Source organism: Diutina rugosa (assembly GCF_008704595.1).
Source record: "Diutina rugosa strain CBS 613 chromosome Unknown scaffold13_size251220, whole genome shotgun sequence".
Lineage (NCBI taxonomy): Eukaryota > Fungi > Ascomycota > Pichiomycetes > Serinales > Debaryomycetaceae > Diutina > Diutina rugosa.
The window spans coordinates 146,668-171,631 of NW_022995170.1; the positions used below are offsets into that span (position 1 = coordinate 146,668).

The 24,964-nt window shown below is 51.3% G+C and overlaps 9 protein-coding genes across 9 annotated transcripts; 4 read left to right on the plus strand and 5 right to left on the minus strand. All coding sequences in view use genetic code 12, as the record gives it.

Moving 5' to 3' along the window:
- Window positions 1-4,419: 4,419 nt before the first annotated feature.
- DIURU_004100 (uncharacterized protein) lies at window positions 4,420-6,468 on the minus strand (the record flags this gene model as incomplete). The annotated part of the gene is made up of 1 exon (XM_034156937.1): window positions 4,420-6,468. One exon carries the CDS (start codon window positions 6,466-6,468, stop codon window positions 4,420-4,422), a length of 2,049 nt encoding a protein of 682 aa, XP_034011121.1.
- A 1,271-nt stretch (window positions 6,469-7,739) lies between these two features.
- Window positions 7,740-9,821, minus strand: DIURU_004101 (aminopeptidase P; the record flags this gene model as incomplete). The annotated part of the gene is made up of 1 exon (XM_034156938.1): window positions 7,740-9,821. One exon carries the CDS (start codon window positions 9,819-9,821, stop codon window positions 7,740-7,742), a length of 2,082 nt encoding a protein of 693 aa, XP_034011122.1.
- A 472-nt stretch (window positions 9,822-10,293) lies between these two features.
- On the plus strand, window positions 10,294-13,233 carry PDR6 (Pdr6p; the record flags this gene model as incomplete). The annotated part of the gene is made up of 1 exon (XM_034156939.1): window positions 10,294-13,233. One exon carries the CDS (start codon window positions 10,294-10,296, stop codon window positions 13,231-13,233), a length of 2,940 nt encoding a protein of 979 aa, XP_034011123.1.
- Window positions 13,234-13,832: 599 nt separating this feature from the next.
- On the minus strand, window positions 13,833-14,321 carry DIURU_004103 (uncharacterized protein; the record flags this gene model as incomplete). Its single annotated transcript, XM_034156940.1, has 1 exon — window positions 13,833-14,321. One exon carries the CDS (start codon window positions 14,319-14,321, stop codon window positions 13,833-13,835), a length of 489 nt encoding a protein of 162 aa, XP_034011124.1.
- A 416-nt stretch (window positions 14,322-14,737) lies between these two features.
- Window positions 14,738-16,336, minus strand: DIURU_004104 (uncharacterized protein; the record flags this gene model as incomplete). The annotated part of the gene is made up of 1 exon (XM_034156941.1): window positions 14,738-16,336. The coding sequence occupies one exon, from the start codon at window positions 16,334-16,336 to the stop codon at window positions 14,738-14,740; it is 1,599 nt and encodes a 532-aa protein (XP_034011125.1).
- A 555-nt stretch (window positions 16,337-16,891) lies between these two features.
- Window positions 16,892-18,742, minus strand: DIURU_004105 (aldehyde dehydrogenase family protein; the record flags this gene model as incomplete). The annotated part of the gene is made up of 1 exon (XM_034156942.1): window positions 16,892-18,742. The coding sequence occupies one exon, from the start codon at window positions 18,740-18,742 to the stop codon at window positions 16,892-16,894; it is 1,851 nt and encodes a 616-aa protein (XP_034011126.1).
- Window positions 18,743-19,947: 1,205 nt separating this feature from the next.
- DIURU_004106 (uncharacterized protein) lies at window positions 19,948-21,360 on the plus strand (the record flags this gene model as incomplete). The annotated part of the gene is made up of 1 exon (XM_034156943.1): window positions 19,948-21,360. The coding sequence occupies one exon, from the start codon at window positions 19,948-19,950 to the stop codon at window positions 21,358-21,360; it is 1,413 nt and encodes a 470-aa protein (XP_034011127.1).
- Window positions 21,361-21,685: 325 nt separating this feature from the next.
- DIURU_004107 (origin recognition complex subunit 6) lies at window positions 21,686-23,041 on the plus strand (the record flags this gene model as incomplete). The annotated part of the gene is made up of 1 exon (XM_034156944.1): window positions 21,686-23,041. The coding sequence occupies one exon, from the start codon at window positions 21,686-21,688 to the stop codon at window positions 23,039-23,041; it is 1,356 nt and encodes a 451-aa protein (XP_034011128.1).
- A 465-nt stretch (window positions 23,042-23,506) lies between these two features.
- On the plus strand, window positions 23,507-24,700 carry YBN5 (Obg-like ATPase; the record flags this gene model as incomplete). Its single annotated transcript, XM_034156945.1, has 1 exon — window positions 23,507-24,700. One exon carries the CDS (start codon window positions 23,507-23,509, stop codon window positions 24,698-24,700), a length of 1,194 nt encoding a protein of 397 aa, XP_034011129.1.
- Between the last annotated feature and the right edge of the window lie 264 nt (window positions 24,701-24,964).

Genomic DNA, 24,964 nt, shown 5'->3' on the forward strand with positions numbered 1-24,964 from the left:
CGTCGGTTCAGCTAATCTGAAATGGTTACGTTCTTGACAGAGCGTTTGACAACTCATAGTAGGCATATTTGAAATCACCACCAGTCCAAAGTAGGCGAATTCAACACGGAGGTGAACCAGACAGTCGCGCCCATTGGCGGCGTCATCACTCCGTGATTGGGATCCTTCTTCCATCACACAGTAACACCCCACAATGTCACATTGTATAAGCAAGAAGTGGGAATCATTGCTCACTCTGTCAATCAGTATTTCATGTGATCGCGACTTCGTGTACGCGCCACTTAAAGTCCGCGCGCGGCTATCATTGACATCCAAGTCCTAGGACTAACAAGTGTCCACATGGGTAGGCTCAAGGGTGACAAAACTTCACTCTTTGACTGTCATGATGCAGAGTTTTCCTGGTCGTTTTCGTTGCCCTCGGTGTCGGCAATATCATCGATTATCGCAATCAGCCGCTAGCTATTGGAGCCGGGGTTGATGGTGTCTTTATCAAATTGATGGTGTTGTCAAGATGGTCAGCGGTGAACTTTGACGATACTGTCACCACCGACTTCAAGCAATGCACCAATCACCTCGTTCGGCGACGAGCCTTCAAGCAAAGAAGCCTTTAATTGGCGAAGTTCAAGTCATTGTCTTCTCCAAGAAAACCGTCGAAGCCATTGCGGTTTCGCCTTGGGGAGCACCAATTGTCATCTTGAAGATTTTCCTATGCCTTTTTTCAACAATCCCCAGTTGGCAGCCTTGGCAGTCGCGTAAGAGGTGATACCAAAGTTATCGCAACTCCCCCGGGCCCAGGTGATGTTGGTGATACAGCAGAGGTGGATACGCCAGCTTACGCAAACAGCTTGTCTTTCAAGAATCATTGATCAATTCGTAGATGTGGTCGAGGACGATGTCAATGACCACGACGCGGTAGATTTCGCCTTCTTGAAGTCATTGATAATAACTTTGAGCCTTTTGGGCTCAAAGAAGTCTACGACAAACTTGCCTCAAGATAAAACTACCGCTAAGTTAGCCATCATGGTAAACACTAAGTCCACCGCCGCACTTCTGAAAACGTCCACTAAAGTAGAAATATGTCTCTCTTTTGTTGTGTATCAGATGGTCAAGTTATGATAATTGTCAATCGATGCCGAAATGAAATCGATTGGTTCGTCTGTCACTGGTTCCGTTGATTTAGACACCTTCAGATTCCACTGAGCGCCAGCACAGCCAACATGATGGCCAACGAGACTGACGCGAGAACTTTATTCCTGACCAGCCCTATACCTGGAGTGTTCTACACCCAAACTGACAAAGTACCATACATCAAGGAGATGGGATCGTTCTTTAAGTTGTCGAAGTTTGCTTGTAGGCAAATCAATGCACCCAAAGCTACCGAGTTCTGGCTTGAATCATCCGCGATAGTAGTTGTCCACCAAACGGCATCAGCCATGAATTAGCCAAACAGACGCTTTTCGTTGGAGAAATTTTCTACTGTTGGCTGCTGTCAGCTAAGCTATTGGATTTTTAAGGATTTAGGCAAAGGTAATGCTTTTTGGTAAGGATTGACCTTCCAGATTTCAATCGATCACTAATATCGAGGCATCCCCTGCTGGTAGAACAACTCATCCAGTAAAACGGCGAAGAACCCAAGGCAGAAGTGAGCAGACTCCCTTCAAGGACATAATTTTGTTTAGTGAAGCCTCAGCGACAATAAAGCACTCTGTCTCACGTTGTGTGGGTTGCCTTTGGTTTGTTAATGAGTATTTTCATCGTTAGCACGGTGGCTTCAAGGTGAAAACGACTCGTGAGGTGAGACTTTAGTTACACAGGCGGCTTACTACGCAGTAGGACTAATGCCGCAAAGAACTTCGTCAAATATCCCCAGCGCTAGAGCGGAACTAGTGCTTACATCAGCATCGGTTCCAGCGCTAGACAAAGAGCCCCCCTCTGCTGGGTGAACCCGCGAGATTAGGCTGGCAGCCCCAAAATATGAATAAGTAGGAATGCAGTTAGGCAATCCGAGCAAAGGCTTCCACGGTGCTGCGATCTCCTCAGCTGTAGCCCTCCCCCGATGATCACCCCTCCCCGATTGTAACGATGAACCCAAGTGTAACGATAATGCCCGATTGTATCGATGATACCCAATCATAACGATAAAACCCAATTGTAACGCCAACACCTGCCGCATCCACATCCCTGCCCGGCCTGTTCTCCGCGCCTCTTTGCCCCCACCGACCTCCCGTCGACGCGCGCTCCCCCCTCCCACCACAGCCGTCGCACAGCCATCGCCATCACCATCCCAGCCGNGCACCAGCCATCGCCAGAACCACCAGCCGTGACCGGAAATGCGAAAACCGAGGACCTGCGGCAAAGGGATAGGGACTAGATTTGAGTTTTGTATGCTTAGGGTATGTATTGATTATCTTAAATACTTATCGAGGTTTAGTTTTGATTATTCAAGCTTGCGGGATGATAATGTTAGATTACCCGATTAGTAAGTGTAGAACGTATGCTGCTGGCCAATTGGATAAAGTACCGCAGGGTTGGGCTGTCACCAGCTGCAAACCGGCCCCCCGCAATCCATCAACCCGCAACACGCAGTTTATACTCGAGTTATAAACGTTGCATTAGCGCTGCGGGCGTGGACGGCGGGTATCCGACTCCAAGCTGGCGTACCACCTGGACTATCATCGGCCTACGCAATTCCAGCGCAACTACCCCCCGCAGTTATATCCCGCCAATTCTCGAGCGTATTCGCTAGGTAAAGAGCAGCGGGGGGGTGGTCGATGTAGTTTTTTCCAGGTGGTGAGCCTCCCGAAAGGGCACTATGTTAGTATTTTTGGTTCCAATTGGTGGGACTCGAGCTGGATCTCAGCCCAAGTCGCCAAGCGGCGTCATCAAAAGCGTCAGTTGGTAGGCAGACTCGAGCTGGATTTCAACTCATGTCGCCGAGCGGCAGCGCTGATAGGGTGGCAGACGCGGGTTGGATTTCAACCCATGTCGCCCAGCGGCTGCGTTAGTCAGTAGCGGATGCCATGTTGGTAGGCCATGGTCCAAATTGGTGGCAGACTCAAGCTGGATTTCAACTCATGTCGCCGAGAAAGTGGTGATGAAGATAAAAAAGGAGTAGTGCGACCAGCGGGCTTTTTATGTCGAACCCGAAAGAATATCCTGGATATAGACCCCCCCCCCGCGTCACGTCGGGGCAGATTCATCTGNATAGGGTGGCAGACGCGGGTTGGATTTCAACCCATGTCGCCCAGCGGCTGCGTTAGTCAGTAGTGGATGCCATGTTGGTGAGCAATGGTCCAAATTGGTGGCAGACTCGAGCTGGATTTCAACTCATGTCGCCGAGAAAGTGGTGGTGAAGATAAAAAAGGAGTAGTGCGACCAGCCGGCTTTTTATGTCGAACCCAAAAGAATATCCTGGATATAGACCCCCTCGCGTCACGTCGGGGGAGATACATCTGGGGTGCAGATCTAACGCTTCTGACACTAAAAGCACCGGGGGATACAGCCGGGCTCCACATCCGCGGCCGTTACTCGAGCGTAGGTGTCACCACAAACTTCCCCCGAATTTTTACCGCCGATACTGGCGGATCCCGATATTCCGAGTCAAGCTCCAGGGGGCGAAGTGGGCCCGCGCCAGCCAGCCCCCCCCAAAATGAGGGAACCCGAGAAAAAAACTCACGCCACCGACGGGCAAAAGCCTCCTCTACATTCCGTAACTACTATAGGCGTGCCGTTAGGGCTGGAAACCCTGGTCCCGTGACTTCTACGGTGCTGCAATCTCTCCAGCTGTAACGGTAAACCCCAGTTGTAACGCCAACACCTGCCGCGTCCACACCGCTGCCCGGCCTATTCTCCGCGCCTCTTTGCCCCCACCGAACTCCCGTCGACGCGCGCTCCCCCCTCCCACCACAGCCGTCGCACCAGCCATCGCCAGAACCACCAGCCGTGACCGGAAATGCGAAAACCGGGGACCGGAAGGAAAACCGTATTTGGATTGTTATTGTAGCGCTATCATGTGGCACAATGTACTTCATGGACGGATTTGAGGTGGGATTGGTCGGTATTGAACCGCGCATTTTTTGAAGGCCGTGGCTCTTTGCTGAAGAGTGAGTTTACGTAAGCTCACTAAGTATGATAGTTCCAGTGTATATGTGTCGTTTCTTAAATTTATAGGAAAATCAACATGATAGTTGTATAGTGGTCATCATAACATATTTGAGTAACGAGCAACTATGCCATTACTGGTACCATACAATAACAGGTGATCTTAGTGCTTTTTCACGTTCTTTATTATGCATTCACGTTGCAATTTATATACCGTTACTCATTTGTAGACCTTGCTTCAAGCATATTCTACCTTGTCGTTCAATCTTTATTCATTCTCAAAATTGCAAACTTTCTCGCAGTAGGGTCTTATTTGTGCTAATCAAAAAGCGTCTCTCTCGCAGCAGGGTATTCGGTAATGGCCATTGCTGCCAAGTGTTCGGCGTCACATTTCGAACTGGCCAGGGCCGTCAGCAAATCATGGCCTTTGAGTGTTATTGTAGCTTTGATCTGGTTCTGCTTGTATTCAAAGTGGTATCGAGGTTGCACACCAAGACGACGCTTACAAAGCTTCTTAAGCCAAAACCCCGCTTGCACATTTGGTCTGGTTCCAGCTGGTAACACGTGATCCGCCTGAATAGGAAACAACGTCCAGTCAATTCGCTCAAACCGTGCCAAATTCTCAGCATAACTGATTGGTGTAGATATGTAAGCATTCAAGTACAGCAGTGCTGGCTGCACCGGCGTCTTGGCAATTTTGAACCGAGACGATATGTTGAAAGCCCGGCTCAGCTGTGCTGGCTGTGCAGGCTTCACGGCAGCCCTAGGCCTTGTCGGTCTGTGAGCAGTCCGGTTCAGCAGTGCCTGCTTGACCAATTCTTCAGTCATACATCTGAGAACATCCCCAGGTTTAGAGATTGGTGCCGATGTGGGTTCTGCGTAAACTTCCCATACCCGCACGTTAAAGTCCTCATTCGACGAGGAGACAAGTATGCCCCTGGAGCTTCCAGGTTTTACAAAAGCCACAACCGAGGTTACTGGCTTGTCCTGAGCTTGTAGCATCAATCGTGGGTGACCGGTGGTTTTGTTCCAACATATCACCTTGCCATCTTGAGAACCCAGAATAACGCACCCAATATTTGGCATCAAACAAATTGAATTAACCAGATCCCCATGACCCTCGTAGGTAACTTCACATGACGACGATAACTGATTGATGTTCGTAAAGTTCCATAACTTTGCAGTAGCGTCTGCCGAACTTGACAAAACCTTCCCGCTGTCATCAGCAAACTTCACGGATAACACCTGCTTGCGGTGACGATTGAACTGTTTAGCCCCCGAAAATTGCGCTTTCAATTCGCTGTCTGCGTCCCACACTCCGACCGTATTATCCCCGAAGCCAACAGCATAAAAGTCACCGTCCTGCAGTACCGCCACCGTATTCACCAGTTTTTCATGGTAATTCATGAGAAAATCAGACGTTTCCAAAGTCCAGACAACAACAAAGCCGTCCTTCAGACCAGACAACAACTTACAGCCATCAGGAAAGTAATCAAGCGAGACCACCTCTCCAGTGCTGAGGCGCAAGGTTTTCTGGACACGACTGGTATTCAAGTCGAAAATATAGATATTCATCTGTTTGGCGATGGCCAAATAGTTGCCATCAGGTGAAAAGCATAACGAGTTAATACAGCCCGAACCTTCAGTTCTGTGACAGTCATCGTCAACCGTTAATGTAGCCACACGACTAAAGGAATTCATATCGTACAAATAAGTGGAACTTGTGCATCCAATGGCGATTACGTTGCCATCTTTTGAAAGCCCCACGCAATCCACCTTTCGAAGAAGATTAAACTGGTGAAGTAGTCTAATGTCCAAATCACGCTTGAGCTCAGGGTTATACCACACGATATAGTTATTATCAATCTTCATGTGGCGTGGATCCGTTCTCGCGTTGTCAATGAACGAAGGGGTAGGCTTGCCATGGAACGCTTTATACGCTGGATTGAAAACATTCAGCAGTCCAGCCTGCAAGGATGTCGGCCCCGGAGCCAGACTAGTGATGGATTGCAGCACTGGACCATTAGTTAAAGCAGGCAAGTTAGTTGGTGATGATAATTCATTGGTAATTTTGGAGACGAATGCGTTGATAGTGGGGTGCTCGTGGATCGCGGTCACAATGGCATGACCTAATTGAACGTATCCGTTGCCACCCTCAAGTTCGATATTTTGCGCCTTTAACTCATTAAGGACAGATTGCAATTTGCGAACGGTTTCTTCGGTGTGTCTTTGGGATTCCGTTTGCTGGTTTGTGGAGGTATTTCTTTTGATGTCATCAACTGGCTGGCAATCATTGCCACTGGAACTTGCGCTTGACGCCAGCATCAAGTTCTCTGGTGGTAAAGGCGGGTCAGAACCGGTAGACATAATTTGAATCAACTCGCGACTTGTTGATACCCTTAGTTTAAATACTAGCCGGTGATTTATAAAAGTGTAAATTTCAGGGCGCGCGATGTATGAGCATTTGACGATACCTACACGATTGAAAGAATGGTCGATAAACTTCTAGAAATGTAGACCAAACAACGTTTATGGTGTGATATAAGTCTAAACAGAGAAACTGCTAAGTGAAGGCGCCAGCAATTTCATCGTTTACGGTCAACGTTTTGTGGTCTGGTCCTTCCATTTTGATTCGTATTACTGCATATAAACCGATTTGATCGGCTAATTTATCGAGATAACTTTCTAAGCCACCACCTCAAGCACGGTTTCGACAACTATAGTATTATGGCAGCATAAAAATGGTTCCATTCTTGGTCCAATTCTTCCCCTCGGAGCTATATTATCACTCCACTGGTGGATGCCTAGTCACTCAAGTGTGGCTGTCACTTCATAGGCTACCAAGTCCAATAAGCAAGCGGTACAGCCGCCATTCTTTACAAAATACACATTCCGCAAATTCTTAAACACAGGCCTTGATCGATTACATAATCCCGCACGTCCATCATCAATGCGATATGAGGCAGCCCCAACGCCACCACTTTCCTATTTGGGATTTAGGCTTACTATTGATACCAACCACCAATTCCTCTAAATTCACAACCAAAATGAAACTTTTACTGGGTGGCTTGTGGGAGCTTTACTCAATTGCCCACCCAGTGATGTGGTTAGCCGAAGTTACGATTACGAGCAATGATTAATGATTATTCTTAGGCCATGATCAGTCTAAAGATTCATTAAGCTAACGACGTATATGAATCAACATGTGTGAAGTGATGGACAGAGATTGTCATGGAAGAATTTCAAAAACATGAGCTCAACACACTACACTAGTGAATGGATATGAAATTGCCACATACGCAAAAATATTATAGTTTATTTGGCCTTGGAGTTCAAGGGCAGTGCCGTTATTATTGCACCAAGAACTGGTGTAATCTGAGCGTCATCCAGCCTAAAAATCCAGAGGCGTCAAATCAGAATGTAAAAATGACATCACTGGTAATAGATCTCGGTATCCGTCTTAATCTCGTAATGATTGTACAGATGTTCAAGGCGACCACAGATGTTGTAGGAGGTGGCGGATCGACGAAGGTAGCCTAGCGCTGCATTTTCCCGAAAATGAAATGAATACACTGGATTACACGGAAGGGAATAGAATTTTCTTCGTCGTATTAAGTCTACCGGCAATTTATTCATTACTACTTCTTGAATGGGGCGGTTTCCCGCTTCAACCACTTCAACTCGAGCGAGTCGCGGCTAAACGAGTCGGCGTAAGCTTCCCAGCACTGCTGGTGGTAGTCATTGAGCCAGGTGATTTCGTCCGCGGATAACAACGACACGTCGATCAACTTGCGGCAGTAGGGCACAAGCGACACGGTGTCGAACTTGAGGAACTGCTTGCTGTTGTAGGTCTCGCTCGATTGCACGACAAACATGTCGTTTTCAATACGAATACCGTACTCGCCGTCCTTATAGAAACCGGGCTCGTTACTCAAGTAGTTACCCGGAGCCAACGGGACCGCCTTCGACGGCACCCGGGCCGCAATGCTCACGGGGCCTTCGTGGACGTTGAGGTAGGCACCAATGCCATGGCCAGTGCCATGGCCGTAGTCCAACCCTTGTTGCCACAAGAACTGGCGGGCCATGGCATCGATTTGACATCCCAGCACGCCCTCGGGGAACTTGAGCCGGGCCAACGCCACCATCCCCTTGAGCACTAAGGTGTAGTTAGTGACTTCCTCGGCCAGCGGCTCGCTGAAATGGATGGTCCGGGTGATGTCGGTGGTGCCCTCAAGGAACTGGGAGCCAGTATCGCACAAGTAAAGCTTACATGGGTTGATGGTGGTGCACGCGCCCTTGACCGGCTTGTAGTGGATCACCGCCGCGTTGGCGCCAGTGGCAGAGATGGTGTCGAACAGCTGGCCCACCCATCCTGGTTCCTGCTTGCGGAACTCAGTGAGCTTTTCGTCGGCAGTGACTTCGTCGATCATTTCTTCCTTCTTAATCACTTCGTTCTCAAGCCAAGCAAACAACTTAATGATAGCCCGACCATCCTTCACCTGGGCCAGTCTCGCCCCGGCAATCTCCGTAGCGTTCTTCACCGCTTTAAGCGCTTCGATCGGCGACGGCATCTGGGTGAATTCACAGTCAAGTTGACGCACCAACTCCCAGTTGGCCGCTGTCAGCACGGCAAACTTCTGCTGCTTCTCCTTGAGCTTGGCCGACAACTCGTGGGTGTGGGTGTAAAACAGGGCGTACGGTTTGAGGGTGACATTGTTCAGCTTAAGCTGAGCCTTAGCGTCGTCGCTGAGTCTCGGCTCATCAACAAAGAGGATGGTTTCGTCCCTAGTGATCACCAAAAACGAGAAAAACACCGGGTTGAACTCGATATCCAGCCCTCTAAGATTAAGCGCCCAGGCGATATCGTCGAGCGCCGTCACAGCCAACGCCGTCACCGAGTCGGAAAACACCTTTTTCGACACTGCCTCGAGCTTAGCCGCCACCAGCTGGCCGGCGTACTTGATATCCCACGTCGAGATCGAGGCAGTAATCGGCACCGGCAAGTCCTCAAATTCCTCCCAAATCTCGTCAATCAAGTTCGGCAACACCGGTACCACGTCCACAGTAGCGTCTTTAGGGCTCTTTTCCTCAGCAAGCTTCGCCAACAGCTGGTAGGCGGCGTAGGTGATGTTGCGGGGGTCAATGCCGATGTGGGCGTCCTTGCCCGAATCCTTGGCCATCTGCACCGCCTGCTCCACCGCCCACTCCTGCCAGGTAGGCTCGCCCTTTTGTCCCTGCTTGATCAACCGCCAGTTAAAGTCCAATTCGTTCAGCGCCTGGTTAAAGTAGCGCCCGTCCGTCAGCAACGCCGCCAACCCGTCCGGTTCATCGTTGAGCGACGAGATGTCCCGCGTGACCACGGCGACCCCGGCCAGCCCCGAAAACCCCGAAATGAACGACCGCCGCTTGTCGCCGGGCGCGGTGTACTCCAGCTGGTGCTGGTCCTCCAGCGGCACCACGTACACCGCCAAGCCGTGCTCGGCCATCTGCTTGCGCAACGCCGCAAGCCGCAAGCTGGTGTTGATCTCCTTGTTGTCCTGAGTAAACGTCAGCGGGTTTACCAGCCAGCACAGGCCTTTCCGCAGAGGCAGCCCCGGTTGCGACCCCAGGCGGCCGAGCTGGATCTGCTTGGCGAAGCGGACCAGACGACGGTTATTTCGCGACAAGAGCCCGGGGGAACAGTTGCAGTTCTGACACTTGATGCCGCCGGCTCTGACCATGGTGGAATGAAGTTGTCGATAGTGGACGGCGGGTGTATGCTGACGGATAAATTGCGTGAGGGTCGCGCCCGGGCTCGTGGCAGGCAACCCTAACGGCGATAACGCCATTTAGTGCTAATACCCATTAATTGTCATCAGGGACACAATTGTCAATATTATAGGCATTGACTACAGGTCCCTAACAACTCTTTGATTCTATTTAGTCGAAACGTTCACATTCAACCTGTGCCGCTTGGGAGCACGGCGGCATCACTGACGTTGCCGTGAGTACTAGTGGCTGCCCTGCCCCGGGGGGAGGCAGTAATATTAGCTGCGAGCGCCTCACCACTGAGTCGTGCCCCTACCAAATGACTCCGACAGCGGGCGACGGTGCAACCCACCGTGCGAACCTGACAACCTACTCTCATACAGAGACCACATCCACTCACGTGACCGCACCCACCCACACTACCATCAACCCCCATCCAAGTAGATGGCGTACAACTTGGACGAGGTCGTCGCCTCCATTGACGCCCTCCACGCCACCAAAGACAATGCCCACATCGCCACCATCCAGGACCAGCTCCAGCGGCTCCAGAAGCTGGAACACGGCTACACGCTCGGCCGCCAGCTCTTGCACCGGCCTCAGGCGCCCGTCCAGTACTTCGGCGCCCTCACCATTACTGTGTTCGTTACTACTCATCCTGATCAGGTGATACCACACGCTCAGCAATTGCTTCCTGACCTCGTGGCCACGATGTACGAGGTGTACTCCCAGGGCCGCCAGCACGCGTACGTGCTCCGCAAGCTTATCCTGGGGTTTGCCCTTATCTACAGGTTGCTAGCCGCTTCAGAATCGTCGGATGCTCGGCTAGATCCAGCTACGTTGCTCGTACAACTGCCGCAATTCACTGTGGCAGAAATTGGTGCCCTCACTGAGCCTCAATGGGAAATCCTCCTCCAATTCTACACCATTATGCCTGAAGATTACCGTCGGGAGACGCTGAAACAGCTCCACGAGAACGTTAAGCGCGACGTGTGGCCACTGGTATCTCAAGTACTCATCCATGACCCTCCCAATCAAGTACTTGCCATGGGAGCTGCTGCGGCTTGGGTTCCATATATTGCTACTGCCGATGGGTTCCTCAGCCCCCGCTACTCTGTCGATGATGCTCGTCCTTTGATACAGTATATGCTTGCTGGACTTACTCCTAGCGACCTTGAAGGCGCTGCTGTCGCCCTTCTGGGCCTTACTGAAGTCTACGAAATGTGTCCCCTGCTATTGGATACCGATACCAAGAACCAGGTGACCGAGATCCTCTTTACTCCTGGTCATTATGGACCTCGAGTTATCGATAACGTCATTGGCGGTGGCGAGCTAGCTGATGATCTGACTTTTGTCGATGCTTTTGTCACCTTCCTCGGCGCCTATCTCGGCCACCATATCCTCTACCTTCTGCGGCATTTGCATGAGGAGCTGGTACAACAGATTCTCCGCATTGTCCTTCGCTTCTGCCATTTCGATGGACAACTGCCTTTGGAAGAACTGGTAAGCGAACCTTTACTCATGTTTTGGGAAGAATTTGTGCTGACGTTGGAGCACGACGCCACGTTTATCAAGCAGACATTTCAAAATAACCCTGAGAGTTACAAAGCTCATACTGAAGCTAGGGACCAGATCCTTCAACAGTGTACTCAGGTATACTGGCAAAAGGCCCAGATCCACGACGAGTTGCCTTCAGAACTTGTGCAATACCGCACCCTGGTTGGTGACTTGTTTGTGCTGGTACTGGAACTCATTCTGATTCCATTCTACATCACCATCGCCGACTCCGTCAAGCTGGCCCTCCAGGCGTCAAATGCCACTGACTTGGAAGTGCTGTTGTACATGTGGTACAAAGTGACGGAAGAACTAGCATTTTACGACGAGTGCTCCGACCACACTCTGATTGTCGTCGATGTCTTCCGCCAAGGGCTCATTGAAGGGGCCCTGGCATTGATGGGCCAGCAGACCTACGTCAGTCGCCAGCTCGAAATCACCACGTTGCGGCTCTTGGGGTCGCTTAAATTTGTGTTCAACACCGACGCCGGCGCCGAATACTTACTGGCAGTGCTTGAGTTTTTATTCGGCGTGATCTTGACGGGCCTGGTGCCATCGCTCATCGCCCTGAAAACCGTGCTTGAGATCTGTCAGGAGAGTCCCGCACGCATGGTGCCGTTCCTCCCCAACTTGGAGCCGGTGGTGGAGCAAATGATTGGAGATGGCCGCGTCGATAACGTCATCCGTGAGCGCATGTGTAACGCGGTTGTATCCATCGCTCAAGGGGTTAAGGATCCTGCACAATTTGCTTCAGTGATTAAAGCCGTGGTATCGAAAATAGTCGCTGTGGCCGCCAGCTTGATCAACGACCCTGATGTCCTCGCCGCGATTGAGGACTACGCCGTATCGCTTGTGCTGTGCATCAACGAAGTGGCTAAGGCGCTGAGACTCCCTGAAGACCACGACGATTGGCTTACTCCTGACCAACAACGTCAAACCAACGAGTACTGGAGCCAGGACCCCTTGGAGATCAAACCACTTATCCTCAATTGCATTTCCCAGTTTGGGCTTCAAGTGGACTTACTTGCCCGTAACCCCATTGTGGTGGAAAAGTGCTGTCACATCTTTAAGAACGGCCTTGGCGAAGCTGTCGATGGTCCCTTCTGTTTCCCCTTGGCCACCATCCTTGACTTTATCAGCACCAAGATTCCTGCGACCGACCCCGCTCATTGTATTCCACTTTACCTGCTCCTCGAGACAATTACCATCACTCTGGCTCCTAAGCTTGGCGCCAATGAGGTGGCCGAAATCGTTCGCATTGCGTTTGTCGATCGCCAGGCTCAACTCACCCACGACCTGGACCTCGTAAAGCCGGTGCTTCTTGTGTTCACCACGCTTATCGATAAAACGCCCTCACATTTGATTAAACTACTGGCATTCCAGAACCAGGGACTCTTATTTGCCCTCGAAGCCTTCTCCAGCAAGGACATTTTTACCATCAAAGCCGTCAACCAGTTCTGGCTGAAGTTCCTCCAGCTCAAACGTGGCTCCCACGAAGACCATCAATTGCTCCAAAACTTAGTGGTGGGCGATGGAGGCCGCCAGCTGCTTGGCTTCCGCCTCACCGAAGCCCTCACGGTGCTGTTTGTCACTGGCCTTCGGCTGAGCTTGGAGCATTACTACCCAGTGTTCCGCACCCTCGTGGCTAAGCTTCCCATGCACTTTAAGCAGTGGCTTCTGGTGGTGGTGGAGTCATTGCCGTTGACGAAGTGTGGCCAGGAAGTGCGGCAACAGTTCGTCAGTCAATTGATGGTTACCAGAGGACAACGGCAGGCTCACGATGTGCTCAAGCGGTTTTGGCTTGCGGCTAATGGATTGTCTGAATACAAGTGATGACCTCACAATTGCATTTGAGTGGTTTATGAAAGATAAGCCATTCACATATAGTTCATAGGACATTTCTGTCCTTGTCATTATACGACATAATGAAAGTATAGCCTCGCAATATTTATCAGTAGAGCCCCATTATTAGGCTATACTTATGAGCTCGACCTTCGAGATCTGTGAATGTGGTCGAGCCAAACAGTCATGTGAGAAGCACCACAGTGAGATGATAACGTGTAAGTAAGGGGTCTGAATATGTAGTGATCTAAATAGTGTCGCCTGATTCTGGCAAATCTTGCGTTCTTCTTTGAGTCCAGCGGGCGTGATAAATGGTTCACACGTTTGTCGATTTCCGAGAAACGATTTAAAGTACGCTAATCATCTACTGAACTTATGGATGACAATTCATCTTTATTTTTGTTACAATGTAACTATTTTGTTTCGAGCTTGACCTTCGGTGTAAGTTTATCGCAATAATAAGTATGGACCCCATAGCTGTCAAGGTAAGTTTATCCTCGTAAAATTCATCGTTGTCATCCGACCCGGCATCATTCTTCATCATAAGTTCATCAACATCATCATCATCATGAATAGTTTGAGTTCAACCGTCAAGCATGACGACGCAGGTCCACGTAGTCGCTATATTCATCAGCAGGAGCTCGTAATCCTGGAGAACCGTCATCTATGGTAGAGTCTTCATTGTCATCGTCAGCATTATCATCTCCCGGACCAAGAACGTAATCGCTATATTCATCAGCAGGAGCACTCAATGGCACATCATCGTCTTGACTTGGTAACCCACTTCCAGAGTCAATGGTGGACTCATTCGTAGCCATTGATGAGCTGTGGGGGTCGCTATAAGCAAAGCCCCCACTGTGTAGTTCCACGGTACCGCGTTCGGCCACATAGTCGCTGTATTCATCGGCTGGAGCTTTCGCTTCCGGTGGTATATCACCGACGAAGCCACTGTCGTCGTCATTGGCAGTCGTGGACGTGCCAAGCACGTAATCGCTATACTCGTCGGCCGGGGCACTCAAAACATCGTTGTCATGTAAACCATTAGCCGTTACTCCACTGGTGGCTTTATTTGGAGACATAGTAGTATTCGCAGTGTGTGGCGATTTGTGGGGTAACTGGCAGTTAGTGGCAAATCGCGAACCCTCACCGAAGAGAGTCCAAACATTATTAACAAATGATATGTTATTGGGCCAATGAAGCTACAGTATTTTTGTTGTGTGTAGTTGATAATGCACCAGATAATAGCCACCAACCGATAAGCGATTAATGGCCATTCTCGGCGATTACTTGAGTGGATCAACCAAATGTGAATAGTTGATTCAAATCCCCACGTAACAGCTTTGCTTTACTATGTAATGCTGCTACCGTCAAGGGATACCGAACGCCTCGATCTATCGGTTGAAACCATTCCCTCGCTACCATGGCGATCACCTTTTCATTGAAAATCATGTACAAAGTTTAGTATTTGATTGTCGTAATCTAGATGTGTATACGCTTACAACGCCTGGGCGAACGCCAAGATCAAGCAGGCGGTGCCGGTGACCCCCGCCCACAACTTGAAGAAGCTCAGCGGCCCGTCGATGGGGACGTCGCCCGAGCGGTTGAACCACACATGGCCCCCGTATTCTTGCAAAGCGTACTGCAACGCCTTGCCCTTCTTCTCGTTGAAGGGAGGGTAGCGCACACCGACCATGAACTCGTTCCACAACTTCTGCTCAATGGTAACCCGCTCGTGGGTGAAGTTATCGTACGACCACTTACCGCCGTAAGCGTCAGTACCTGAAGAACCGATACCACCGAAGGGAGCATTGGATAACACCCCGTGGATCAACGTATCGTTGACAATGGTACCACCCGAGCGCACCAGACGACGAATAAGGTCGACCTGAGGGTTCTTACCTCTAGCAGTAGGGCCTGAGGTGAAGATGTAGAGCGCTAACGGGGTGTCGTGGTAGTTGACAATGCGGGCACAGGCGTCAGGCAACAGGTCGTACACCACCACGGGCAACACGGGGCCGAAGATCTCGCGCTTCATCAGCGAGTCCGTCCACAGCACGTCGTCCAAGATCGTAGGGGGCACAAAACGGGTGTTGCGGTCGGCGTCAGTGACCCCGCCGGTGACCACCGTGCCTTTAGAGGTGGTGATTAAGTCGATGATGCCGTCGTAGGCACGCGACAGCACCATGTGGGTGTAGTCAGGCGAGTCGGGGGTGAGGTTAGGGTACAGTTCTTCCACTGCCCGCTTCATTGCCTCCACCAACCGTTTGTGGCGAGATTGGTGGACAAGCACGTAGTCGTCGGCAATACAGGTTTGGCCACCGTTAGTGAATCTGCCCCACACGATACGTTTGGCAATGGTGTCGATGTCTTTATCCTTGACGTCCAGCAACACAATTGCGGGAGACTTACCACCTAATTCGAGACAGGTAGGAGTCAAAGTTTCCGCGGCCTTTTTGGCGACAATGGTACCGACAGTAGGCGATCCAGTAAAGATGATTTTATCGAACTTCTCATCCAACAACGCCTGGGTCTCGGGGACACCCCCGTTGACCATCCAGAACACGTCGGGGTCCAATGCTCTCGTCAACACCTCGGTGAGCAATTGCGAGAATCTCGGAGTCTGTTCACTCGGTTTCAACACCACGGCATTACCAGCAGCAATCGCCCCCGCCAACGGCGACAACGTGACGTGGACAGGGTAGTTATAAGCGCCCATCACCAACACCACCCCATAGGGGATACGCTCGGTATATACCTTATTAGTACGCAAGTTGATCGGCAAATCGGATACCGCTTCCGGCTGGATCCACTGGTGCAAATTGGCCATGGCATAGAGGATGTTCTTGAGCACGGTGTGGATTTCGGCGATGCGGGTCTCCGTCTCCAGCCGGTGGAAGTCCTGGTACAACGCATGGGCAAACGCTTCTTGGTGGTCGTGGACGGCAAAGTACAAGTTGCGCAACTGGTTCAAGCGGAACTGGAGCAGCTTGGTCTTGTGGGTGTTGAACCCGGCGCGGACACGGGCCACCCCGGGCTTGATCGCCAGCACCTCGGTGTAGACGTAGCCGATATCGACAAGCAGCAGGTCGGACATGACTTTGGATTAGAAGGGCTTCTCCACAATTAAAGGGAAAATATATCGTCGGGTGCACATGGGATCGGCGGCTCCGAGGGCGAGCACATGAAAGCGGGGATGACGTGACTTTTCGCCACCAGGGGCGACACGAGCACATGAAGACCTCAGACGAGTTTGTAATAATACAAATTGATGGCGGTATAGCCAATTCTATCAATGCCGTTAGCCTCAATTCAGTATTTTGTCAAGAACACTCTCTCGCCCTAGTTTCGGCCTCATGCCGGATTGGGACATCCAGCGGATACTATAATGTGCACATGAAAAAAACACTGCTGTATGTGGGGATGGAGGGGCAAGGCGCGAAACGGTTTTAGCGGGGGGCCACGAATAAAGGTGAGGCTCCCTCATAGTTACAAGCCCGGCACTCTTGGTGACTGCCACCAACCAATTCCGAGATCCGGCGATCTAGACCAAATCGCTACAGAAACATCATTAGCCTAATTAGATTCAATTGTTACCATTATCACTTTCTCTGTTGTCATATTCATTAGCTAAGATCTAATTTACGTCAGTTTACAACGCGCCGGCGAAGGCGTAGACCAAGGCGGCGACACCGGCGACGCCTGTCCACACGTTAAAGAACGTCGAGGGCCCGTTCTCAGGCACGTTACCGGTACGGCCAAACCACACGTTGCCGTTGTAACTGGTCTGGGCAGCGTCGATGACGGCGTTATTCTTGTCGTTGAACGGCGGGTAGCGCACCTTCAACATGAACTCGTTCCACAACTTTTGTTCGATGGTGGTTCTCTCGTGGGTAAACGCCTTGAACGAGTGGATCCCGTGGTAGGCACCAATCCCGGAGTTGCCAATGCCGCCGAAGGGGGCGTTGACAAGGGCCACGTGAAGCAACACGTCGTTGATGATCACCCCACCCAGTCTCAACGTGGTAAGGATGGTGTTGACGTCGGGGTTCTTGTTGCGGTTAGCCGGCCCCGAAGTAAAGATATACTGAGCCAACGGGGTGTCGAACTCGCCGCCGGCGATGTGCTCGACCGTCTCCTTCAAGTCGTCGTAGGCGATGACGGGCAACACGGGGCCGAAGAGCTCCTGGCTCATCGACGGGTCGTCCCACAGCACGTTGTCGATGATAGTGGGGGCGATGTACCGCAGCGCCAGGTCCAGCACCCCACCTAGGACCACATCGCCCTTGGTCTCCTTGATGATCCGCGTCAAGTTGTTAAACGCGCGGTCGTGGATGATGTGGGTGTAGTCCTTGTTCTTCGAGTCGAGGTCGGCGTAGAAGTCGTCGCGGGTCGCCTTGACGAGCGCCTGGACGAGCTTGTCTTTAATCAGGCGGTGGACAACGACGTAGTCAGCGGCAACACAGGTTTGGCCGGCGTTGGTGAACCGGCCCCAGGCGATACGGCGAGCAATGGTCTCGATGTCCTTGTCCTTGACGTCCTTGACCACAAAAGCCGGCAGTTTACCGCCCAATTCCAAAAGCACGGGGGTCAACGTCTCCGCCGCCTTACGGGCAATAATGCCTCCGACCATGTTGTTACCGGTGTACATGATCTTGTCGAAGCGCTGGTTGAGCACTTCAGTGGTTTCCGGGATACCCCCGTTCACGACATAGAAGATATCCTTGTCCAACGCTTGCGACAAGATCTCACCGAACAACTTGGAGAAGTGAGGGGTCAATTCCGACGGCTTCCACACCACACAGTTACCACCAGACAAGGCACCGACAATCAGAGAAAGCGATAACAAGAACGGGTAGTTAAACGGCGAAATCACAAGCACCACACCGAGGGGAATCCGCTCGACGTACACGGGGTTCAGCTTAAGGTTGAGCGGCAAGTCAGTCACCTTTTCCGGGGTGGCCCACTTGTGCAAATTGGCCATGATAAACACCAATTCGTTCAACCCGGTCAAGATCTCCAAGTTCTTAGTCTCCGCCCGCAGCCGGCAAAAGTCCTTTTCCAACGCGTCCTCCAACGCGGGGATGTTATCCTTGATGGCGAAATAGACGTTACGCAACTGGTTTAACCGGAATTGCACCGAGTGGGTCTTCTGGGTCTTGTGGAAGGCGTCGGCGAGTCTTTGCACGTTGGGGGCAATCTCCGAGAGAGGGGTGAATTGCAAAGGGCCCGCGGACGTGGGCGCCTTAACTTGAGGCTTGGGCGCTTCTCTGGGCACCGGTTTGGCGTCGGCATCGGCTCCCGGAGTCTTGGTGACGGCGGCGGGGGCGCTGGGCTTCAGGTTGTTGTTGTTAGCCTTAGCCGCCACCGGTGCGCTCTTCGCCTGGGGGGCACCACCTTTCACTGGGGCATCGACGTTGGCTTGCACCAGCGCCGCCACCGCATTGGCTTGGGCCTTGGCGGCAGCAGGCACAGACTTGGATGCCGGGTTCTTTTGCAGCATTATTGGTGGTTTTGGTCTAGGCTTCAGGGGGCGGCCTCGGCACGTATATAAACCTGTGCGACTTCACAGGCCCGAACCATGTGAAGATGCAAGTGTGGGGTACGGAGGGGGTGGATAAAAGAGGGCGACAAAACTCAGGGGCAAAAGCACAATTCGGGCTTGAAAATGTGTGGGTGGTTTTGAGGAGATTTATGGTTAATAGTGGTAGTGTTATTTGATGGCTTAAGGGGAGGGGAGTGGGGCTTACTGGGTCGGGTTTATTTGTCGCAGTCGCGATTTAGGGGAGACCTGAATTTTCACTACCAATACAACAGTAGTGAAGAGACCACGAGTCGATAAGCAAGGTAATTACAGGTCTAGAGTAATTTAATGGAATTATGGATAGCACCGTCAAAATTGAGTTATTGATATGTTGGGGGGGAGAGAGATAGCGCTGACTAATCCGACGCGGGACTCCGAGGGTGCCGGCACGGGACGTAACCCATCCGTTTTCCCAGTCTAGCCTCTGCCGGCATCTGGCGTGCGACTCTCCCTATGATCGCTTGCCCCCCAGTAGCGATGTTCGCACACCACAACAAAAATGCGGTAACGGGAGGGAGGAAAAGCATTCGCGAGGCTGGCACCTGCACAATGACGACGGAGAAGTCAGCGACACAAAGAAGCCGACACAAAGAAGAAAACCCGTGCCAACGTTGCTGGCACAGTACAAGTCGAGCCAATGATCGTTCACTCACATAACCCCTCCGTCTCTAACATTTGTAGACGGTTAAGCTCTGACCCCCCTCGAGTACCACGTGTTTGCCACTTTCCGTATCCCAGTGTAAACCTTGATTTATGGCAGCCACACTTGCGCCTACTGCGAGGATCACCTCAGATGACCCCTCGAGCACCCTCACGAGCACATCACCCCCGAGAAATATTAGAATTAAAGGCAAAACAGAACCACTAAAAAATATAGAATAAAGTTAAATTCTTTCTCCCTTCTATAGCCTTCCATACGTGACTCATCGGACAACACTGCACCCCAATATGTCCCCACACCTGCCGTGCCATGCTCGTCCTGGCGATAACGCCACACGTGACCGCAGCCGTCAGTGCGACTAGAAACAAAAAAACCCTTAGCGAGCCCGGCGCTAGTAATTTTTATACTCGATCAACAACAAGTCCTTTCCCACTTGAATTTCCCGCCCCCCGTTTGCCAGCGAATGGTGGAAGCCTCTGCACCCGCTGCCTCACCCAGTGAGGCACCCCTCGCACCCCAACCGATAGCGCCCACGGCGCCCAAGGTTGCTCTCGAGCCGCGCCGCCCTCCTCAGCTTAAGGTGCTGAAGGACGCCACCCTCAAGCCGTGCTTGCTGAGCACCCAGGTGCCCACTGTCCGTGACGTGGCCCAGCTCCAAAACACTTTGAAATACCTGGATTCCCCGGCGCCGCTGCTTGAGCGCAGCACCCTGGGCGAGCCGCCTATCACCTATGGCGGCTACGAGGCGCGCCTCAACGACGGCAAGCTCCACTTGTGTATGGGGATCACCGGCTGCATTCTGATCCACAAGAACGTGTTCTTGATCATCGAAAAGTTGTTTGACATGTACGGGCGCGACAAGCTCGACATCATGGTGGTGCTCACCCTGCTGGCGGAGTGGTTTTTGGCGGAAAGACTCCCCAAGTTCGACCAGTTGGGCGTCAAAGTGTGGTTCGCCAACGACGCCGCCAACTACTATAACCAGCGCAAAAAGCGCCACCCGCTCACCAAGCTGCTGCTCGATATCATCAGCGATTTAGGTCAATACCTGTTATCGTGGGAGATCGTGCGGTGGACCCATGTTTTATTACTTGCCCCGCTCTCGGCTAACACGTTGGCCAAGATCTCCAACGGCCTCGCCGATAACTTGCTCTGTGACATCCTCCACATGTGGCCGACGCAAAACACCCAGGTGCGCCAGGCAAAGCCCATCGTGCTGGCGCTTGCGCTTACGCTGCTGATGTACGCTCACCCCATCACCCGTCACCAGGTAAACCTATTACGTGAGTGTTTCCCGCTGATGACGGTGCTCAAGCCCGTGGAGAAGTGTGTCGACATGGACGGCAACATTGCCATGGGCGGGATGTGTCCCTGGATGGACGTAGTCGACCACGTGTCTCGTAAGCTTGGTCCTCCCGCCTTGCCTGATGACGACGACGATAACGGCGATGATGACGGCGATAACGACGAAATCAGAGATGGCGACGACGACGACGACGACGACAACGATGATGACGACGATGACGATGACGACAATGACGATGATGATGACGACGATGATGGAGAAGGTGATGATGAAGACGATAGCGAAATCATCGTGGCCGATGCCACACCCAACGGCGTACCGAAAAACGGTAAAGTTGGTGACGGCAGCATCTCCATCCCCTCGTTCAATTTGTCACGGAAACATCTGATTCCCGAGGTGGAGATGGCGCGGAGAATGCCGACACCACCCCCGATCATCAAGGAAGACGCCCCGCACGCTGGCCAGCTGGTGGTCCACCGCACTCGCCACAACACCATCAGTCGTAAGGAGCTCGAGGAGCACGAGGTGTTGGCGCTCCAGAACGCCATCAAGAACTCGTTCCCCGTCTAGGCAAACGCCGCGTTATTACGATGGTCGCTGCCTGTATTATTATTATTATCATATCTATCGATTTTCTGGGTATTCTTGTACTTGCTAGGAAAGGTTTATATAGTCATCTAATGTTCATTTCTCGGATTTCTTAGAGAAGGTTTGTATAGTTAATGTTATTTATCAATGATTCTTTACGTAGTTATAGCTACTATTGACTCTAACCATCACAGACCTTTGAGACTCAGCTCGAGTTTCGTGTTAACAAACAAAATTTTAGAATTATGTTTAGTTTTGCAATGCAACATTGAAATGAAAAATTAAATCACGTTTATGATTGATTATTATGTTTGCATTGTTTGATCTACTCTCCTTGGAGCCATTATTGATCTCGCCGCACTGGAGCCTTCGCGCCATGAACCACCAGAAGAAGGCGGTGTACGAGGACATTCTACCGGGCTATGTCGATGCTATACCGACCAAACTTTCCCAGTTTGCTGAACTGATACACCTGGCGAGTATGAGACTCCCGCTATCGCTGGATGCCAACGCCGCCCGCTTCCACATGTGTGTCTACTTGGCGGCGGAACGACTCCACCAGCGGCTTGGATTACCTGAACCCGAACGGCAAAAGATCCCCTGCCGGCCTAAAGTGATGGAGAAAGCTTTGAATGAGCTCAGATCACGGGTGGTGGACGAATTGAGTACTCCTATAGGGTCACCAGTGACTACTCCTACTAAACCCCGTCGAAGCTCATTAACTCCTTTGGGAACACCAACCAGCTCTCCTTCAAAGCAACCGCCGCTGCCATTGAAACATCTGCCGCGGAAACTGTCTCCGTTAAAGCGTTTACGGGAGGCTGCCGCCGAAGACGATGATGAAGATGGCCTTAATACCCCAGCGCGGAAGAGACGGTTCCCCGGAGCCGTTGATCTCCCTCCCGTGAGCGAGTCTCCGTTCAATCCTGACCCTACTACCCCGACAAAGCTGCTGTATGACCGAGATCCGCTGGATTCTGATGAAGACTTTATTGAGTCCCCCTCAAAGAGTCCAGCGTGGAGTCCTAGCAGAAGCTCAACCAGTCCCTCCAAACCTTCATCCAAAACCAATATCCCCAAGAAAGTGCTTTATGATCGCAGAGTGGTAAAAATCGTCGACTTTGTCAAATTCGCTAACACTTTCTATATCCCCGATATCGTCACCACCAAGCTCTTAAACTCATTTGCACGCCATCGGGATAAGTTTAAAAAGAGAGGTGAGTGGCCTTTAGCCTGTGGGCTTGTCTATGGTGCCTATAAACGAATCAATCATCGTCGTCTTGAGAAATTAGGCGAGACGAAGAATATCATTGACAAGATCCATACCTGGCAAAAGGGGGGGATGACAAGAGAGTATATGGAGCTGTTCTTCGGTATTGTTGAGGACTACGTCAGGAACGAGGCGTGGGTACGCCAATTGGAGCGGGATTATATGGGGTTTAGGGGTAAAGAACGATACGAACAGGAACGCTCAGAGTACGAGGCTCGCACTGGTGGTACACCGGAAGCGATAAAACATAATGAGCTTTTGGTCCAGCTTGGAGCGATGGTCACCGGGGCTAATGAGTACCAACTGCAAGCTCAACAGGAATACTATGAGGTGTGGAAACAGAACGCGTTGGCTAAAGCCGCCGCCCGCTCCCAATCTCCAGAAACACTATAGATGCATTTACGAAACATATCTCATTGATTTCTATATCACTTTAATACCAGAATCTCTGTGAATTGTCGATGCCGTGCGTCTCTGCGAAGTCTCGTCATCACCATGCTTGATGATTTAGTTTACGTCAAGTTTGCATCGGTCGCCATCGCTGGTTATAAGATGTAACCGTCTACGACAACTGTGAAATCTTTTGAAAATTTAATAGCTTTCATCGCAATAAGGCTTACACGGCACCCTCACTTTGGCTGAGCAAACTGTAATGAGGTATGCCCTGGATAACCACATTTACGCCAAGTAATTCAAACATAAACACTCAAACTACTTCGACAAACACTACTAGTAATCACTCTCATCGTCTTTTGACTAATTTTCGCATTGTAGCCCTGGAACCACCCTCTATTCCCCGGCTCCCCTCCTTCCCTTCACCTGGCTTCGCACCCTCAAAATTTTTCACCTTAATCAACTATGCCCCCTAAGAAGAAGGTTGCCAACGAAAAGCCCATCCTTTTGGGTAGACCCGGGAACAACTTGAAGTCCGGTATCGTCGGGCTTGCCAATGTCGGCAAGTCGACTTTTTTCCAGGCGATCACCAAGTGTCCCTTGGGTAACCCCGCCAACTACCCCTTCGCCACCATTGAGCCCGAAGAAGCCCGGGTGATTGTCCCCTCGCCTCGTTTCGACAAGTTGGTGGAATTGTACCACCCTAAGTCCGAGGTGCCTGCTCACATGACCCTTTACGATATCGCCGGGTTGACTAAAGGCGCCCACAAGGGTGAGGGTTTGGGTAACAACTTCTTGGCCAACATCCGCGCCGTCGATGCCGTGTTCCAGGTGGTGCGTTGTTTCGACGACCCCGAGATCATCCACATCAACGAAGAAGTCAACCCGATCGCCGACTTGGACATCATCGCCGACGAGTTGAGATTGAAGGACATTGAGTTCGCGGAAAAGCACTTGGAAGGCGTCGAAAAGGTTGTCCGCCGGGGCGGCCAGTCGATGGAGGTGAAGAAGGCCAAGGAAGAGGCCGAGTTGGTGCTGAAGATCATCAAGTTGTTGGAAGATGGCCAGAGAGTGTACAACCAGACCTGGACTCAAAAGGAGGTCGAAATCATCAACCAGATGTTCTTGTTGACCGCCAAGCCCTGTATCTACTTGCTCAACCTTTCCGAACGTGACTACGTCCGCAAGAAGAACAAGTGGTTGATGAAGATCAAGGAATGGGTCGACACCCGCTCCCCTGGCGACATGATCATCCCCATCTCGGTGTCTCTCGAAGAGAAGTTGGCCAACATGGGCTCCGACGAAGAGAGAGAAGAGTACTGCAAGGAGATCGGCGCCCAGTCGGCGTTGCCCAAGATCATTGTGTCGATGAGACAAAAGTTGGACTTGATCTCGTTCTTCACCTGCGGGCCCGACGAAGTGAGAGAGTGGACGATCAGAAAGTGGTACACTGCCCCTCAGGCCGCTGGTGTTATTCACGGCGACTTGGAAAAGACGTTCATTTTGGCCCAGGTGCAAAAGTACGACGACGTCATCGAGTACAAGGGCGACGAGAACGCCGTCAGAGCCGCGGGCAAGTTGTTGATGAAGGGTAAGGACTACTTTGTCGAGGACGGTGACGTCATCTTCTTCAAGGCCGCCGACGGCAAGGCTCGTTAATAGTAATAGACCCCCGACTACAACTGACAAAATGTAGTAAGTAGGCGATTAAATCCGATTTTTGGACAGTAAACAACACCTAAAAAATCTTCGAATCCGTCCCATATCAAATTCTCATACTAGTACTTGGTGTGTTGTTCGGAGTGAATTTCATCTGTGACGTCATCGCCGAATCAAATCAGACGCTTAACATCAACGCCCAAGCGTCTGTCTGGCCGGTGCGAGAAAAAAAAAGTTTCAATTTTCACTGATTCTTCAAATTCC